This window comes from Aedes albopictus, chromosome 2 (genome assembly GCF_035046485.1).
Source record: "Aedes albopictus strain Foshan chromosome 2, AalbF5, whole genome shotgun sequence".
NCBI lineage: Eukaryota > Metazoa > Arthropoda > Insecta > Diptera > Culicidae > Aedes > Aedes albopictus.
The window spans coordinates 120,717,902-120,738,780 of NC_085137.1; the positions used below are offsets into that span (position 1 = coordinate 120,717,902).

At 38.8% G+C, this 20,879-nt stretch overlaps 1 protein-coding gene and 1 pseudogene across 1 annotated transcript; one reads left to right on the forward strand and one right to left on the reverse strand.

The window, feature by feature from the left end:
- Positions 1-9,762: 9,762 nt before the first annotated feature.
- Positions 9,763-11,484, reverse strand: LOC109419941 (zinc carboxypeptidase-like). The gene is made up of 5 exons (XM_019694229.3): positions 11,295-11,484; positions 11,097-11,233; positions 10,563-11,032; positions 10,215-10,505; positions 9,763-10,154 (listed from the first exon to the last, which is right to left on the reverse strand). The coding sequence occupies exons 1-5, from the start codon at positions 11,445-11,447 to the stop codon at positions 9,946-9,948; spliced, it is 1,260 nt and encodes a 419-aa protein (XP_019549774.3). The 5' UTR covers positions 11,448-11,484; the 3' UTR covers positions 9,763-9,945.
- A 116-nt stretch (positions 11,485-11,600) lies between these two features.
- On the forward strand, positions 11,601-13,329 carry LOC109420738 (zinc carboxypeptidase-like; annotated as a pseudogene).
- The last annotated feature ends 7,550 nt before the right edge of the window (positions 13,330-20,879 follow it).

Consider the following 20,879-nt stretch of genomic DNA (forward strand, 5'->3'; position numbering starts at 1 on the left):
TTTTATCAACTAAGCTAAAAAGCTAAAAGTAAGGAAGCCCATAATATCCCAAAAATATATAACATCGCTTATTGTTCCTCCAACTACTTTGGTAAGTACAGTAGATTATGAAACACTATTCAACGTACCCGAGCAGAAGAAAAAACTCAATAAAAGCATATTCTGATATGGAGATCAAAAAGTGGTATTGGTTAGTTTGATGTAATAGGTAAAAGTACTGGAAATAATAGCTAAAATTTACTCCTCGACCAACATCTTCATAACAGCTGAGAGCTAACCAATAGCAGCGTGCTATTCGGATGATCTTCAAATAGCAAATTTTGCTATTGGTCAGACGTCCTAAGAACATTTTTTTGCTATTATTTTCAGTACTTTTACCTCTTATATCAATCAAACCAATAGCACGTTTTGATCGTCAGTACTTGACCTCTGCCCGGGTAGTGGCAAAAGCTATTATCACAAGTGTAGACCTGAAGCAATGGTCTCCGGAGTAGTGCTGTTGATCTAGAATATCTCAAAACAATCTTGAAATGACTCATGATATTCCAGGGCGATTACAGTTTACATTTTAAAGTTTACTATGAAAATAACTACTGTTACTATCAAGAGCTGAACTTCAGGATATTTTGGACGACTCCCATTGTCCCAAAGGTTTATAATAATATATAGTAGACTTCAGGTTGGTCCAGTCACCTCGATTGATTGTGAAACGTTACTCAGTATGTCAGATTAGCTGATGTTACGAGTGTAGACCTGAAGTTCTAAATTCCAAGATAGTTTGGCTGACCTAGAATATTCCCATAGTGTCTCTAAATGACATTTGAGATTTCAAGAGCTTCACGGATCTCATGAGATTGTGTTATGCTATTATTTATGGTGAAAACACATGAAGTTTTTCTTGTAGATTTTGTAGTTCTCGACTAGCCCCGTGGCTATACCCTCTCAGGGTCGGCGGCTGCTTACTCAGGTGGACTCACTTACCTTTACCCAACGGAACCAACGATACAACAGACTGACCCAGTACGAGAGAAACCAAGGACGTTCTCCATGAAATGACGTGGCACAAAACAATACAAATAAGCTTAAACATATTTATTATCTTAACTTTTTACATAGAGAAAAGGGGGGGGGGTTCGTTGCGGCCGATCCGGAACATTTGGTCTTGGTAGGGCGTTTAAACTTCATGCGAGAGGAAGAGAGAGGTATCGCTTCACATTTAGGGGTTACTTGCCATGTGTTTCACCGTCTTCGGACTACCTTCCGGTTGCACTCCCGATCGATGCGAATCAGCTGGTTGCCTGGCCAGAACACTGATCGGCCAGCTGGGCTTGGAACTCTTCACCGCGAATGAAACCTGGCGTCCTGCGCTCCAAACCACGTGGGACGTTTTGGGGGTATGAGATGCCCACCTGGCCTAACGGCGGATTGATGGGGCTTGATCGGTCGTAGTCCTGAGGTCCTTGTACCACTGGGCGCGTGAGGGGTTGGCTGCTCTAATCACGATGTCAGGAAGGCTTGATATGGTTGGCTATAGCGTAGTCGGACAATCCTGTGCTTCGGGCCACGTGCGGTGTTGGGGTTCTACTTATCCAGCGGCGTTTGAAGGACTAACTTTCACTGGCCAAGGGGGTCTACGATGACTGGTCAACCGACGTCTGAGCACTCGCGGACGGGACGGGCAACACATCGGATATTGAGCGATAGTGAGCGGGGTAAACCAGCCGGACCTCACTACCGCCCGCACCTCAATGACTGCGGTTACCGGTACCCGTGGTGTGTGGCACAACGATGGCTCGGCTCGTTGGTCACCAGTGCACAGCTCGCCGGTCAGTTTCCACCAGTCTTCCTGGGCCAGTTCGGTGCACCGAGTGTCTGGAGGTTCGTCGTCACAATCCCGGGGAAAAACTCGTTGATCGGTTCACAACTTCCTTACACCGACAGCTTCTCAACTTCGGATCACGCTTTTTGGAATTAACTTTACTTGATCTTGCTACCACGCGAGCTTCTTTTTTAATCCACTCGATCAGTCCCGGTAAATGCGAACTGCTTGACCGCTAATTCCTTTCTCCCCGTTACCTCGTACCAGTACACTCTCTTCCCCCTCTCTCTCTCTTCCATTCTTTCCTACTCTCCTCTCATATCTCCCTTCCGGAACCATTGACAGCTGCCCAGGTGTACCAAATTCTTAGAATCAGAGTGTCAGTCAGTGAGAGATGTGAATCGTTCAATTCACCATGGTCGTAGTAAGGGGGTGGATGTTAAAGACAGGGGGCCTAAATTTATGGTTTAGTTGTTTTCCCTCATCTTACACAAAATGCCACGTACATAAAAACTCCTATCCAAAAAATCTACCTATCATCTCGCCTATCATTGCGACTTATTGGTCTCTTTCGAGTGGGTGTGGTATATTGTTTCCGCTTTGGGTGGTAACAATTTGAAGGACTTCATCATAGAACAGTTTGGACGAACCTGAATGTCCCAAAGGTTTGTAATAAACAAGTAGACTTCCGAATGATCCAGTAGTCACGGATAAATATGCAACGTTACCCAGTATAGCAGATACGGTTGTTGTTACGAGTGTAGACCTTAAGTTCTGAACTCCAAGGTAGTTTGGCTCATCTGGAATATCCCTGTAGTGTCTCTAAATGACATTTGAGATTTCAAGAGCCTCGCGGATCCCAGCAGATTACGCAATACTATTATTTATGGCGAAAACACATAAAGTTATTCATGTAGATTTGAGGGACTTCATTATAGAACAGTTTGGACGATCCTGAATATCCCAAAGGTTTGCAATAAGCTAGTAGACTTCAGATTGCTCCAGTAACTGTGGTTGATTATGTAACGTTACTCAGTATAACCTACTGTTACGAGTGTAGGTATACCTGAAGTTCTGAACTCCAATGTAGTTTGGCTGACCTGTAATATCCCTATAGTGTCCCTAAATGACATTGTAGATGCCAAGAGCTTCACGGACCCCAGTAGGGTATACAATGCTGTTATTTGTGGCGAAAGTACATAATATCATTTTTGTAGATTTGAAGGACTTCACTATAGGACAGTTTGGAACACCTAGATCATCCCAGAATATAAAACACCTTTTGATATTCTTGGCAATGGTTAAATGAATAAGCGTAACCCACATCCAAGTTCACGTTTTATATCAACTGGTATGTCAATTATTTCGTTTTTCCAAATTTCATGATGTTCAGGATGTTCTAGGTTGTCAATGAAGCCCGAAATACAAATATGCCAATTTTTCCCTAATAGAGGACTCAATTTGCAGCAACTTTGCCAAAGACAGTGTTCTGTTTTATCGAATGGGTGAATTTATACAGCTGTTTGTATGAGGGGGTCATACACTCCCGTACAAAAGTTTGGGGTCGCCCCCTCAAAAACATGTCATTTTTTAGGCCCATATCTCCGCCAATTTGCGTCCGATTTCAAAACCCTAGGTTTCATTCAAACGATAATAAGTCAAAGAAACTTTGAACATGATTTAAAAGAAACTTTTTCATAAAAATTTGTATGTAAACTTAACCCAAAGTTGCCAAATTTTCTAAAAAATGAATATAAACTTACGGCAGTGTCGCTGGAAGTTGGGTCGACCAAATTTTAAGACGAGAGCGGTTATATGACCCATTTTCTATTAGCTTTCAACTGTTTTTTACAGAACTTAGCTAAATAATCTAGAAAAAAAGTTATTAAGTAAATTAATCCTTGATGTCATCGACCAAAAGTTTGGGATCACCCCTCAATATGATGTATCGGCCAAAAGTTTGGGGTCACTTTCGTAAAACATGGAAAAGTGCTTTGGTGATATCTTCGTCATCTAAAGTTCAATTTTAATTATTTTTAATCTTCAGTGGAATCCTTGTAGAAATCTTGGGAAGTACTTTTTAATAAATCTCTAGGGGAATATCCGAAGGAATCATTGGAAAGTTCGTGACGAAAACCCTGCAGGAATTTTTCAAAAACTTAGTCCTTAGTAATCTTTAGAAAAAAAAAACGCCGGAGAAATTTCTAGGATAATACATGAGGAAACATCCAAACGAAATCCTGAAGAAATCTCTGTATAAACTCCTGCTGGAATCTCTGGAGGAACTTCTGCCTAAATCACTGGAAGAAATAGTGCTAGAATCTCTGGAGGAATTCCTGCAGGATTTCCTGCAGAAATTTATGTACACAGTAATGTAGGAGTTTCTAATGGAATCCTTAGAACATTTCCAAAATCCTGAGAAATCTCTGAACAAATTGCTGAAGGAGTATCTGGAAAATTTTTCGAAGATACCACTGGAAAAATATATTGAAGAATCAATGAAAGAATTTCCATAGGTATCAATGCAGAAAATTCTGAAGGAAACCCACAGCATTGCCGATGTGTGTTTTAAACGGATCCGCAAAAGAATTTCTAAAGTGGTTGAGTTTCAAAAAGAACGCATAGGAATCTGTTTGAAAGAAATTTTTGATGGAATATCTAAAGAAACCATTTTAGAATTTCTGAAAAAAAAACGCCAAAGGAATTTTTGTAAGAAACCTTGGTAGATTTTAAGACCATATTCCAGGAGAAATTTCTGGGGGAATCCGTATAAAATTTCCTTGTAAGGTTAGCACTGGTTTGGGCCAGTCTAAGAAAAATATATATTTTTTAAATAACAAATTATACTATGAAAACTATCAATGTGCCAAATGAAAGGTTTCAATCTATATTTTGTTGTAAAAATGCAGCAAGCAAGCTAATACTTGATTTTTTTTTATTAAAAGTGACACTGGTCAAAATCGAAGCATTGCCGCAGTTTTGGCCATACTCTCAACTTTGATTTCTATTTTGGCCAATTACGTGTATTTCTTATGGGCGTGGCCAAATTAGAAGCACCCTGGCCAAGATAGACATATTAGAGCTGATTTTTTGAGAAAAAATGTTTTTATCTTCCATTTTTTAATCAAAAAGTATGGTTTTCACAGCTGTAATCAACACCATATTAGGATCTACCATTGAAAAATAAATTTATGCTGATTCAGATTGCAACAGACTGGATACTACTATGACCAAAACACCGGACTGGCCAAAACTGAAGCTTCTACCCTATTTGGAATCATTGGACAAATTTACGGAGGAATCTCATAAGGAATTTTTGAGGGAATCTCCAGCAGTGCCTGCAAAATTCAGCCCAATGATGTTCAATCAGTGCGAAAACGCATACAAATAAACGAATGCAGTCTCCCACTAACATGACACAGAGAATGAACATGACAAAGAGAAAGCAAGACAATGAGAGCGACGCCTCGTAGTGTAATCAACTGTAGCTGAAGTTCTGTTTTGATCTTCAGTCCGAGCTCGGTGAATATGAATATGATTTTTTTAATTTGGAAATGACTTTTTGTGATTTAGGGCTATTTAAGGCACGCAAATGTCGATATGTTGCCCTAATTGTAGTAATTATGCTTGCTTTAAGTGAATGGTATGCACCAGCAGCACTTTTTGCTTTTAAATCGTGCTTAAACCAAAAAATATCAATTGAAGATGAATATGCTGACTTTGAATATCAGTCCGTGGTAAAAATTCAGCAAACAGCGAGGTAATGAATTTTTCATCGCTTGAACTTCAGAGAGTGGCGAAAGGGTTGTTGAGGCGATAATCAAAACAAAAACAAATCTACGACGCAAGAGCCTCTGGGCGTCGGTTGAGATGACTGTAATTTGACAAATTAAGACACTGCTTACACCAACTGCCATGCCTCAAAACAGTGGGAACGGTATTTTTCAACTGCTAATATCTCAGCCGTTTTTTATCCGATTTGCAAAATTTTTGAAGCTATGAATTTTCCCAGCCTTCTAGATGAATATAAAATTTTCAAACTATGGATTTGACCAAAGTTCTATTTTTGAGTACTCAAAAACTCGGAGCAAGTACCTTAAAAAATACAGTTTTTCTGGAGCCATTCCGATTGTAAATTAGTTTCCACGCTTATTTTAATGTTGAATTGCCCATATTAATAAAGCAAAATTATTGCAAAGAAATATAAGGAGATACTCATTATTTAAGACTATAAAATCTTCACAAAATTACGTATAATACAGTAAATTTGTATATTCGATTTGAACTTTGTATTCATTGCGACAACCCCTGAGAAATCTTTTTCCAAACGATTGTGAAAAGTATGAATCTCAGAAACTACAAAATTTTCATAAAATCACGTATAGATTCTCCAGGACAATTTCTAAACGAATCCATGAAAGAATTACTGAAAATATTTTCGATAGATATTCTGAACTGAAGAAGACTGTGGAAGATTTTCTACAGAAATCCATGGAGGAACTTTTGATTTTCTTAAAGAACCGGTGAAAGTATTTCTGAAGGAAACCGTTTATGATTTACTGAACGTGTTCTCGAACGGATTCCTGAAAAACATTTTCTAGGGGATTTTTTGGAAAAATTTCAGGAGGATCCTCTAACAAAAATAATTCCGAAATAAATTTTAGAGAAAATTCTTAAGAGATTAAAAAAAAAAAAAATAATCCGTAGATGATTTTTCGAAAGGAATTCCTGCAGGATTTTCAAAAGGAATCCATGGAGCAATATCGGAAGGAATCCTGGAAAGGTTTTATAACAAAGATCCTAACTTGATTTCTTGGGTATTACTCGTGAAAAACTTCAGAGATAATTCCAAAGAAAGCTAAGAATTTTCTAAAAGAAATCAATGGAAGAATTTCTGAAGGATTTCTCAAAGAAATCTTCGAAGTCATGGATGGCATCGAAGGCATGCATCCGGAAAGATTTTCTGAATGAATCGCTGGAAAATTCCTGTAGAAATCCTCAAAAACTTTGAAGTGCCGCGGGTCAGTTTAATAAGTGAATCGGGCTAAGTGAAAATTCAATGGCGATGAAGATCAACTCGGCAGGCCGCTGCTTTGGTGCGGTTGCCTTCGGCATACGCAAAACGCAAAAAAATGTGAAGTCGTAAGCCAAAAATGAAATTTTGCGTAATTACTCGATTTCCTGTGCCATAGGGGCTGTTTATTGATAGTCTACTTCTTTTTGCTTCAATCTAATGAGTTATAGGTAAAGGTAAGTTGGGATATCTTTAATAATTTGCTTTTTCCATCTAATATGACGGAAATTCGGGGTCATATCGATCGGGGTCTCTAGTTAGCCTAGTGGTTAAGGCTATGGATCGCCAATCCGGAGACGGCGGGTTCGATTCCCGTTCCGGTCGGGAAAATTTTCTCGACTCCCTGGGCATAAAGTATCACTGTACTTGCCTCACAATATACAAATTCATGCAATGGCAGGCAAAGGAAGCCCTTAAATCAATAACGGTGGAAGTGCTCAAAGAGCACTTAGTTGAAGAGAGGCAGGCCAAGTTCCTGTGGGAACATCGAGCCATACAGAAGAAGAAAATGACGGAAATTAGCGCATATGACGAAGTAAATTTCTATCAGTTCCCCAAGTAGCACCTGCAACTAAAATGCAAATGCTCATCGTTGCAAACATGTTGCAACTGAGTTTTCATGAAACAAACAAAATTAAAACCTAATAAAATCCTGTTGTTAATGCCAAACTGAGGTACAACATTTTTATAACAACTAGCAGATGAAAACAAACGTCATCGTTAGTCGAAACTTGCGAAACCAATTTGTAACTGAAGTATAATCTTATTGTTTCAACGAATCTTAGTTACAACCGTTTAAAAACCAAATCAACCAAAACATTGATTCTGATTGTTATAAACATGTTGCACCTGGAACTTATTTAGAACATAACGAACATTTTTGACAGGAGAGGTAGAAGTTCCAAAATGTGCGGCAAAATGTTTTTGTGATCATGAAAAATATAAAATGCACTATAAAAAACCAAAATGTTTCAAAAATTATGAAATCATGTACAAATAAAATATAACCTTTTCTTCATAAATTTATCGAATTATTCCAAATTTTATAAAAAAAAGGTGTAAAGTAGAAAAAAAAAAAATAATTGGAAGTATAATATTGACCCAATGGAAAAAAATTCTGCCTCATTTTCGCAGTACTGAACGACTGATACCTACCACTGGAAATATATGAGGCTTTGAGAAATCTATCGTAACATACAAAAATATTAGAAGTTTCCCACGAAAACTTTTACAATGGGTTTACATTTTTTCCAAAAAAAACGTGAAATTTTCCTTACGTAATAAATGGACAGCCTCTTGTCGACATAAATGGGAAGTATACGTCCAAGTGTCTGCTTTTTTGGTTACCGTCTACCCCCGTTCGTTTGAACGACACCCCGACATGCAAACCAACGAGGTGCATTTTTAATTTGAACGTCTAGCAACTCTGTTAGCATCGAAAAACACACTACTGGCAACCTGATTTGGTCTTTTGTTTTGGTTCTGCATTCCGTTTCACACCGTTCCATTAGCAGAATGATGTTTGAACCATTTTTAGTTTGAACGATGTGCAAATTAGAGGGGGTCAAACTAAAAAGTGTTCAGATTAGATGAGGTCAAACCAACGGGGGTAGACGGTACTTATGTCCTACATGGAAAATTCAAACTACCCTATTTTTGGTCGATTTTACTCTAAAATGAGTATATCAAAATGTAAATTTACCCAAATTTGAGTTAAATGAAGGAGGTCTTGGGTTGAAGTTACCTACTCTTGAGTAGGTTTTAAGGTGGAGGGAGGTAAAGGCAATTTACCTAGCGTAAGTTTAATCGATTCATTTATTGGGCCAAACTATGGGATTGCGTCAAAAGAATCCAATTTTGGGTAGTTTGGCGGTTCCGTTTACCGCGTGCAGCATTTTTGTACTTTGTCAATACGGATTCCCATAGACATGATTTAGCAAATAGTATCATTCTAAATTTTAGAATTATTTTCAGCATTTTACGGGTGCATTAAACAAGCTGCTGAAATGTACTCCGTCAAATCAATATGGCGAGTTAATTTTTATCACAAATGCCTAAATTTTCACTCGCAAAATGATAGGTAGACTGAGGCGCGTTGGGAATACGGAGCCAAAATGCGTGACTTACCGATAAATCTGAAGCGGCACACAAATTGACGTTCTCGGTCAGCCTTATTAGCGGTACATTTGTGCACATAATTATTGATCACATGAACGAAACTGTGAGTGTTGTCACTGGCAGTGACGAATGTGGTGACTAGCTGACTAGTTGTCGAATCGGTCACAGTTTGTAAGTCGACTATAAGTTATATCTTGGTTATAATTCGATTGCGTATTAAATCCGTTTACATCACGAATGGATGTTTTATATTGGCTCCACCTCTTGCGCTTTTTTGGCTGTAATTTAGTCGTTAATATGACGATTGGGTCAAATGGCATAACTTTCAATATAGTTGCATACAAATTACAGGAACTTATTAATGTCCAAGTGTGTTGCTTGGGTCGGCTTCCACACACCGGGCAGGTACAAAGTGATGTCAAGAAAATTTCCATTTTATTTTTGGACCGTACGGGAATCTAATCCGTAACACAGCAGTATTTTTGAATAACAGTGCGCTTATCGCTTCGGCTACGTATCTTTATTGCATGCTTAATTCCGTATAAAATTACAATGTAGTATCCATAATATATAATTTTAAAACCCGCTTTTTATTCGGGAAAGTCTTATCGGCATGGATCAAAACAATATTCTATGATGCTACAGCTTCTGACAAGACACGTTCCTCATTATCCCCTACATTTTTCAGTTTCGCAACGTCACTAGACATTATTGGGCAATAATTTCTTTCAAATTAAACATAAAATTCCAATTGACGCCATAAACGGTTATCACTGATTTTATTATTGTCTCAAACAATGCATCCACAACATTCAAAATCCCAATAATGCCAAATTGAAGTACCACCTATATCGAGCGATTTGGCATGTGCCAGTCAGTGGCCTTATCTAATCTGCGTTTGCGCTACTAGACGCGGCGCTATTCATAGCTGTGTTCACGCAGTGCGGTTTGGAAAGTATCCCAGTTCCTTTCCCGTGCTGAAGAAAGCAACCAACGAGTCCAGTACCTCCTGTGCGTTGGGGATGATCTGATCGGCTGGCAGGATGAACCCATTGGTTCCCTTGTCCCGGAACTCATACGTTACGGCAATCGGGGTATTGTGCACGGCATGTGCCCAATCCGGCGACGAACCGGATGCAATATCTGGGGATTTGAAAGTGGGAATTTGAGTGGAAATTTTGATTCGGCTAAACAACTACTTACACAGAACATCAGACGTCGTTCCGAACGTGTACAGCGTTCCAAATTTCTGGCTTAGGGCAATGGCAGCCGCTGTAGCCATGTCCATCCAGTCGTAGTAGTTATCCGCCTTGTCTGCGCCAGTATGGCCGAATGGGAATAGCATGTACTGGCCGTACGAGTGGAACGATAGGTATAGGTCAATGCGGTCCTTGTACCGTAGGAAGTAGTTCATGACGTTCTGGGTTTCAATTTCCGAGCCCTCCACTGGTCCAGCGAAGGTATCGCTGCAAGGGTTGTTGGAAGCTCCTCCCTCTGGAAGGGTGAAATGGATGCGTTAAAATTGGATCGGAATAGTTTGATTACACTTACCCATCCAATGACCAGGGAAGTTTCTGTTCATGTCAACTCCGTAGCAGAGAATTGAATGAGGGTAGCGGTTCTTGCGCCACATACGGTTGACGTCCTTGGAATAAGCGAAGCCATCGGGATTGATCACTGGCAGAATGTACCAATCATAGTTGTTGGCAAGATTCTGAACAGCCGGGTCGGTCGAAGTCAGCAGTTCGTTCAAAATCCAAGTTGCTGTCGCAGAAGTGATCCACTCACGAGCATGGATATTGGACTCTAGGAAGATTCCTGGATTACCGCTGTTTTTGGACAGTTTGATAGCCTTCATTTCGCGATTTTCGTGGGAGAATCCATACGACTCGATAGTGAGAATATCTCCGTACTGTGCAACCAGTTCATCGAACCAGGTGTACATCTCTTCCAGCGTAAGGTATGTTTCCCAGTTGAATCCTTCACGTGTCCTACGCTTAGGTTGCTCGTTGTCAACCAATCTAATAAGAAACAATTTCTTTTCATTAATTTACATATGAGTTGAGTTTTTGCGTTGCTACTTACTCTTGCAGATTATTCACTGAGAGGGAATTTTTCATCTTGAGCCGTCCCGTCATTTCTTCAAAGTCTCCGACCTTATGAGGAGGAACGACCATCTTGAGATTCATATTGGTCTGCACCGGAGAGTCCCAGAATGAGTACTGTGAATGACAATTCGCATATAAAATAGCCGGATCCATACAAGTTGCGTTAAAGTCTTACTCCATCCGAGAATTGTTCCAAGTATTGTAGCACTTTGAGTTGTTCATCAGTCTCAATGGACACATCGTAGACTCGGTAGTTGTCGAATCGTACTTTTTCGCCGACGCACACGCCAACGGCCAGTAGTAGCCATACCAGTGACCTGCACTTCATGATTATTGGACACTTGAACACAGACTAAGCAGATAATAACTGTTAAACAATACTTTTTATAGATTAGGACAAGAATCAGATATAGTCACGTATCATTTATGATTGATTTATGGGGATTCCATGTAGTCAGTATTGGCAGATCCAATTGTCAATTGGACAGTGGGAAGTTATGGAAATTGCTCTTATTCTGGCAACCTACTGTCGGTGAGCTCCGTTATCTACGATGATTGTGCAAGCAATTGAATTCAGTTATATAAATTGTCCCATTCTAAGCGACATAGCCCGGATGCATCCCAATCACAATGAAGACACTGCTATTGGTGGTAATAATTATTGGCGCTGCGTACAGCTTGCCGGATAAGCTGCGCTTCGACAATCATCGCGTTTATTCGGTCAATGTTGACACTAAGTTGCAGTTGTATGCTTTGCAGGAGTTGGAGGCTACGCCTAATGAGGTAATATACTCGTCTGATATATTTTTTCGTAAAGTGATAAAGCTTTGTGTCCCAGTTTACATTTTTAGATGTTCCCTTGGTTACGAACTCGAATGTTCAAATAGTTGTTTCACCAGCGAAGCAGAGAAAGTTTGATCTGCTGTGTGCTGAGCTGAAATTGGATCCTGTATTGATCTCTTCAAATCTTCAAAGGTACGTTACTTGTATTCTATGGTTTCTATTCGGTTGACTAATACAAGGTCTTTTACAGTGCCATAGACAATGAACAACCGAATCGTTCCCGACGGGCTTCCTTTGGATGGGAAGACTATCACACCCTGGAAGAAATCTACGCATGGCTTGACGAATTGGTGGTTCAGCATGGCGACGTTCTGAGTGTTGAAACCATCGGACACTCGTACTAACAACGTGAACTGAAGGTTATCAAGCTATCCTATAAAGAAGGCAATCCAGGTATTTTCATCGATGCAAATATTCATGCTCGTGAGTGGATTACTTCGGCCACCGTCACTTGGATATTGAACGAGCTGTTAACTTCTGATGACCAAGCAGTGCGAGAGTTGGCCGAGAGCTACGATTGGTACATTGTTCCGGTTGCAAATCCAGATGGGTTCGTCTATACGCACACTGTGGTATGAGTATCAAAGATTTTCTCAGTGAATGTGGAAACTGAACCGTTGTACATTACAGAATCGCTTATGGAGAAAGACACGCTATCCGTATTCAGTACTTTGCCAAGGTGCCGATCCCAACAGGAATTTTGATTTCCAATGGAGCAGTAAGTGTTCAGCCTTCCAATCTTAAATACTAATTTCTTAAAACCACTCACCTGACTTTGACAGATGGAGGAACCTCCAATAACCCATGCTCGGATGTCTACGCCGGAGAGCACCCGGAATCGGAGATCGAAGTGAAAACGATCTCAAACTACGTTCGATCAATAGCCGATAAGCTGAACCTGTATCTGGCAGTGCATTCTCGCGGCCAATACATACTCGTACCATTCGGCTACAATGCTGCCCCTTACCCACCCAACTACAAAGATCTAATGCAGATTGGGAAGCGGGCCGCCGTTGATATGTACAAAGTTCACAAAACACCGTACCGCGTGGGAACGACAGCTGATGTTCTTTGTAAGTCGTATAGAATATTCAAATCACCATAAACCGGTAACGAACCTGTCCATTTCAGATGTGGCTTCGGGGATATCGGTTGACTGGGCGTACGGAGCTGCGCAAATTCCTTTGGCCTATACCTTCGAGTTGCGTGATCAAGTGCAGTACGGATTCATTCTACCGGCCGATCAGATCATACCTAACGCGGAGGAAGTCTTGGCGGCGTTCATCGGAATGATCGATGAAGCACGTGTCCTGGGATATTTTTGAACGGTGGATGATGTGGAAATAAAAATGGGAAAATAACATAAAGATTTTTAGATTTTCTTGAAAGCCCAGTGATGTCAGCAGACTTTTCGTATTGATTTTAGAGTGTTTTGTTTTGTGTTCTAGGCATGCTAGCTTACCACGGAAACGTATGATTTTTGTTTGAACCATTTCAGCAAGGGTAAACAGTGTCTTGAACTACTATCTCCCTTGTAATTGATTACGATGGCCGAAATTGTTAGGTTCACTTCTTAAAAGTTTTACATTTTATTGATAGTTTTCGTATTAACTAAAGAATATTTCCTATTTATTAACAAATGTTGTATATGTTTGCCTTTCTCGTACACTAAGTGTACTGGAAAGGGTATACATACACTCCCGTGCAAAAGTTTGGGGTCACCCTCTCTAAAACATGGAAATGTTTTTCGGTCATATCTCAGTCATCTTTCATTTAATCCACTCGTTCTTAGACTCTTTCGAAAGATAAAGAGTTAGATTTGATTCGTAGGTACTTTTCACAAATTTCATATGAAATTTTTAGTATGAAAAGTTTACCTAAACTTACATGTTTTTCCTAAATCTGTACGAAATATTGTTTTCCGTGCAGTTCAAAATTGGGTCGACCAAATTTCCAAATTAAAGCTGCATTAGAACCCTATTTCTATCCTCTTTGAGAGCCATTCATTAGATTTTAGCGAAAAAATTCATGACATAATTTAAATGATCGAGTTAGGTTTACAAGTCACCGTGCAAAAGTTTGGGGTCACCCCTTAGTATGCTGCATCGTGCAAAAGTTTGGGGTCACCTTCCAAATGATGTCTGAGTCGGATTTTTATTCAAATCGTCATTGTTTTTGGTGCAACTCCAATTCCTTCTTTGATATTTGAATGGCAAGACACAAAAATGGTTATGAAATGTTCATAAACTAAGCTCTAGACTAATTTAAGGTAGAAAACGGTATATAAAATCCATACTAAACCAGCTAAGTTCGTTATATAAAGTGCAAAAGAGGATGGAAGTGAGATAAAAATGACTAATTCGTGAGTTCTACCCTATATAACTGTAAGTGTTATAACCACAAACATACCATTACCCTAAAATCCATAAGTTTCAGCAATGTTACATATTTTATTTTAATAAATATGCCATATCAAAAAATTATCCCTTTGCTTTGCACCAAAACCCAAAATCTCGAATGTAATAGTACATTCCGAGAAACGTCATTCGTTGTTATGGATTTTGGGGTAATGGTATATTTGTGGTTTTAACACTTACTGTTATACATATAGGGTAGAGTTCACGAATTAGTTATTTTTATCTCACTTCTATCCTCTTTCGCACTTTATATAACGAACTTAGCTGATTTAGTATGGATTTTATATACCGTTTCTACCTTAAATTAGTCTAGAACTTAGTTTATGAACATTTCATAACCATTTTTGAGTCTTGCCATTGAAATATCAAAGAAGGCATTGGAGTTGCACCAAAAACAATGACGATTTGAATAAAAATCCGACTCAGACTTCATTTGGAAGGTGACCCCAAACTTTTGCACGATGCAGCATACTAAGGGGTGACCCCAAACTTTTGCACGGTGACTTGTAAACCTAACTCGATCATTTAAATTATGTTATGAATTTTTTCGCTAAAATCTAATGAATGGCTCTCAAAGAGGATAGAAATAGGGTTCTAATGCAACTTTAATTTTGAAATTTGGTCGACCCAATTTTGAACTACACGGAAAACAATATTTCGTACAGATTTAGGAAAAACATGTAAGTTTAGGTAAACTTTTCATACTAAAAATTTCATATGAAATTTGTAAAAAGTACCTACGAATCAAATCTAACTCTTTATCTTTTGAAAGAGTCTAAGAACGAGTGGATTAAATGAAAGATGACTGAGATATGACCGAAAAACATTTCCATGTTTTGAGGGGGTGACCCCAAACTTTTGCACGGGAGTGTATATATTCACTCAAAAAACAATTTTTCAAAAAAAAAAGGCTCGGAGGATCAAGTCACATATACCAATCGACTCAGTTCGATGATTTGAGATGATGTCTGTATGTGTGTATGTATGTATGTCTGTGCGCAAAATAAGTTGACTCACTTTTAAGGCACTTCCCATTGGACGATTTTTTGGATGATAGCTTGAATCGAACCGGAATTTTACCGCATTGTTTGCAATTAAAAAAGGTTCAGATCGGTCAAGACTTTCCGGACTTTTATGGCCATTTCAGTGATCCGGACCAGCAGCACCGGCAGAACTGGCCGTATATAAAACTGAACCAAGCCCCATCATGCGACACATCAAACTGCGGTGATTTTTGTAACCTTCAGCATGATTGATGAATTTTGTGCAAATATCTACACTGGAGACCGGAAATTTCACGATACCGGCCCAAAATTAAAGATGGCAGCCTTATATTCAAGATGGCGGCTGTTTAATAGAGTTTTTGACTCTAAAACCATGCAATATGAGCCATATTTGGTATGGAGAAGATGTACAGAGTCCAAAAGTGGCGACCAGAATATCCAAGATGGCGATATAAAATCCAAGATGGCGGCCCCAAATTCAAGATGGCGATGTTTAATGATGTTTTAATCTCTAAAACCATGCAATATGGGTATATTTGGTATGAGAAAGATGTCTGGAGTTCAAACATGGCCCCCAGAATATCCAAAATGGCGATCTGAAATCCAAGATGACAGCCCCAAATTCAAGATGGTGGTGTTTAATGGTGTTTAGGTCCTAAATTCATACAATATGGGGACTTTTAGTAGCTACGCAGTCTTTATTCTTAAAACGGGTTTATTGTTTATCCAACGTTTCGGCACTTCGTTCCTTGAAAGCAATACAATATGGGTATATTTTTGGGTACATTCATATGGGGAAGATGTCCGAAGTCCAAAAATGGCGAAAAGAATATTCAAGATGGCGGCCTAAAATCCAAGATGGTTACTGATTAATGGTGGTTTAGGCCCTGAAACCATACAATATGGGTATATTTTGTAAGGGGGAGATGTCCGGAGTTCAAAAATGGCGACCAGAATATCCAATATGGCTGCTCAAAATTCAAGACGGTGGCTGTTTAATGGAGTTTTAGGCCCCAAAACTATGCAGTATAGGTATATTCAAGGGGACGGCCTAAAATCCAAGGTGGAGGCTCTAAATTAAAAATGGCGACTGATTACTGCAGTTTTAGACCCTAAAATTGTGCAATAGGGGTTTATTTGGTACAAGGAAGATGTCTGGAGTCCAAAAATGATGACCAGAATATCTAAGATGGCAATCTAAAATCCAAGATTGTGGCTCAAAAATCAAGATGGCAGCTGCTTAATGGAGGTTTGGGCCCTAAAATCATGAAATATGGGTAAATCATGAAATATGGGTATTAGGTTGTCCCAAAATTGCACATGGTCAAAAAAACTTGGGGGCTCATCCTGCAAATGATAGCTAAGGGTGTTAGAAACAAACTTTTGTATGACGGCAACTTTCAAAAATGACGTTTAGAGGTCGCCCCGGCGAGATTTTTGAAAAATGGCCATTTTTCGTAATAAATTTCATACAAATATTTTTTACCGTACAAAAATTGGCAACACCCACTATTTTTATATTTTTTACAGCTTGATATGGATCCAAACTTCTTGAGAAAAATAATTAACGACATACTTTGCAGGTAACTTTTTGATACTGAATTTTTGAATTTACTAAAATTTGTCATTTTTTGATATACTTTGCATTTTACCCATCATAAAAAGTACCTGAACATAATGCTAATTTAAAACAATTTTCATAAAAAGATAGGAAATTTTATGAGGAAAAACTTTGCCGAAGCCAGCATGGCATTTTTTCTATCCGTTTTAGAGTTATTCACAATTTACTATTTGGTGAAATTTGAATTTTTAGGTATTTTTCTAAAAATCTCACATAAGAACTTCCCAAAAACACATACAAAGTAAAAAATTACATATGCTCAACAAGTTTTTGTCTTGATTGTGTTATGGAATTATGGTGTCATCATTATTTGATTTTTATGTTTTTTTATTCAATCCCTTAATATGGAAATTAACTAGCAAAGATTTCTTAAAAAGCTAGCTCTCTTGACAAGCTTCGTACAGCCTATTGATTTGAGATTTGAGATATTCTCTACAAAATTTTGAGCCATATTTTCGCGTTTATCTTACTTTCCTGTCGATATTCTCAATTATTTTTCTACATGAAGACGTACATATGAGTCCTGGACCAGTGAAGCAGCCCAGGAAACAGTGGCAAAGTGAATAAAGGCGAATACGTTGGTCCATGCCAAATTCAAGTCGCGATTGCGAACATCTTACGTAAGAAAACCTATTTTTAGATACTAAGTTCCAATTCAAGACATTCTGAAAAGCAGGGCATGTCTTTTTTTTACATCTACTGATTTGAACTATCTTATCAACACCGAAAATAAGATACACCGAGGCAAATTGAAACGGGTGGGATGAGATGAACCAGTGAGTTAACGTAATGTTATCCAAGGCTAGAACAATTTGATTACCAAAACACATACACGGCATACAAAAAGACAAGGTAGGCTATTATTGGTAAACAACAGTTTTGGACGTAAATAAGTGACGTCATTTTTATCGTCCTATCTGTTGATCCAAATGATAGGGACTACTATGTAGAACGTTTTATTCATGAATTAGAACGATTTGAACAACATCATTGAAAAACAAAATCAACATGTTTTGCGGAATATATCACCTTCTAAATGATATAGAAAATGTACCGTGCGTTTAATTGTGTACTATGCTCGTGTAAACCATTGTCAGTACATAACCGTTATAAATGCCATGGCCTACTGAGGCATCTCAAAATGGTACCTAATGATAAAGTTTATCGCTAGTAGGTGCCTTTCTAGATCAAAGAAAATGGATTTGTCAACGGAAAGAAAAATCCAATGAATGATGATACCCTAATTCCTAAACACAATCAAGACAAACACTTGTTGAGCATACGTATTTTTTACTTTGTGGATAGAAAAAACTCCATGCTGTCTTCGGCAATGTTTTTCCTCATAAAATTTCCTATCTTTTTATGGAAATTGTTTTAAATTAGCATTAGGTTCAGATACTTTTTATGATGGGTAAAATACAGAATATATCAAAAAATGACAAATTTTAGTAAATTAAAAAAAACAGTATAAAAAAGTTACCTGCAAAACATGTCGTTAATTATTTTTCCCAAGAAGTTTGGATCCATATTAAGCTGTAAAAAATATAAAAATAGTGGGTATTGCCAATTTTTGTACGGTAAAAATATTTGTATGAAATTCATTACGAAAAATGGCCATTTTCCAAAAATCTCGCCGGGGCGACCTCTGAACGTCATTTTTGAAAGTTGCCGTCATACAAAAGTTTGTTTCTAACACCCTTAGCTATCATTTGCAGGGTGAGCTCCCAAGATTTTCGACCATGTGAAATTTTGGGACAACCTAATGGGTATTTGATGTGTAGAAAATGTACGGTCTGAAGTCGAAAAATGGCGACCAGAATATCCAAGATTGGGGACTTAAATGTAAAATGGCAGCTCAAAATTCAAGATAGTGGCCTTTTTTAAGAGTTTGTGGCTCGAGCATCAAAAGCCAGATAAACGAGATGATTTCTGGTGCCATGAAATTGATTTTTGTTAACCTTCCGTAACTCGCGCGATTTGCCACCGCGCCAGCACCACAGCGCGATTGCTCGAGGGTTAAACTTATGAAAGTGTGATATTCATCAACATGTCACTTGAGTTTTGTTATAATGGAGTTTGAAAGACACGAAAGGCGCAATCACCGCTAGGTGGATTAATATATTTTTTTTATAGTAAACTTTTAAACTTACACAGTATCATGTGTGCATGTTCCCACTACTGAATGCGATGTCCAAGATAGCCTTTGTATTCCAAAATATCAGCCGGATTTTTTTCAAATGCTTGTGCAATGAGAGTTCAATGATCAATTCATTAATTCGTTGATAAATGCAAACGGCAGTGACGGTGCACTAGATATTGTTTGTTGACATGAGCAGAGGATCCAGCCCGTGGAAGATAGATACTAGAAGTGATTATTTAATACCTGCTGGCGCGAGATAGGGCTGTTATTTCTACAAATATGGGACCACTATAGACAAGTCGCAAGCCGGTGAATGTGCAAGCTATTCAGTAAGACCATGCTTAGGGTGTCCCCTTCAATATGCAGTATGAATCGCGTAAACACTTGAATCACTGCCATAACACATGAGAAATTAGCCTACCAAATAAAATAAAAAAAAACACAAGGGAAGGTAATTTAACTCTAATTCTCTGTGCTACAAGTACAAATATGACAAACTACCTCATATGTTACATCATACAGCATTCTCCCAACGTAGTTCGTAGATGAACACCACGTATGTACGGTAAGTAAAATCACCTTTGGCAGATGTCAGAACAGAGGCAGAGCTAGTGATTTTTTTATTCTTCAACCACTTAACCTAATTTACAGCTCTTTTGTCCACTGGGGCACTGCGTGAGCGATTCCAATTGGTGGCTGCATTTACACTTTGTACAGCGCCTAAATGTATTCTATTCTACTATATCGAACTGGTTGCCGTTGCGCTGCTGTCACTTTTCTACCATGTCCATGGGTAGAATGATGAGCACGAGGATGTTGATGTGCGGCTCTTGTTCTTTCTCCAGTCCGATTGGGGGTCCATTATGAGTTGCCGTTAGCCGATATCCAAGTTTTCGGATCCGTTAGAGCATATGCTCAGGAGAGGGTCAGGTGTCAGCTGCTCTCGGGAGGAAGAGAAACTGACGAAAAATTGCAAGTACCGGGGCTGGAATCGAACCCATGACCATCTTCTTATGAAGTGAACGTGTAGCCACTACGCTACGGGCCCCGGTATCAGAGCTAGTGATGTTAGCGTTGAAATAGAGATTAATGGGGATGTGTTTGAAGTTGTTGAAAAAATATTTAATTTGGAACACTTATTACATTAGACAGCAGGGTTTCTCGTTAAGAGAAAAGACGTGTTGCTGATCTTTCAGATATCAGAAAATAATTTGTGGCGGAGACACATAAACTACGAGATGCCCTGTGTACAAAGAAGCGATCATTGTGAAACGAATAAAGTAGACTTCAACGAGCTGGACACGTAGTACGGATGTTGGAATAAAGATCTGAAGAAACAATGTCCATAGGGGATTGAAGGAGACCTGAGAATCCTAAACGTTCGAGCACATAATTCCATTGTGAGTCTTTATAATTGGTACGTAGCGCCTGGGGCCATTTGGACAGGGGAACTTATTTTGGGCTATTTGCGATATAACTTAGTCAATTTCTCACCAATTGACTTGAATTTTTGTACATCGCTAGATACTGAACGTATCTAATCGTGTCTGTGACTGTTTTACAGCAATAAGTGCCCAAAATAGGCCCTTCCTAGATGGAAACCGCAGAAGAATTACTGTCGGTGCCTAAGTACTCGATAGAAAGAAGCCCCAACGAAGCTTGGCACGTCTTCTGCTGATAACCTATCTATTTCAATGCGAACACTTATCCAATAGATCACAGACATCTGGTAGCA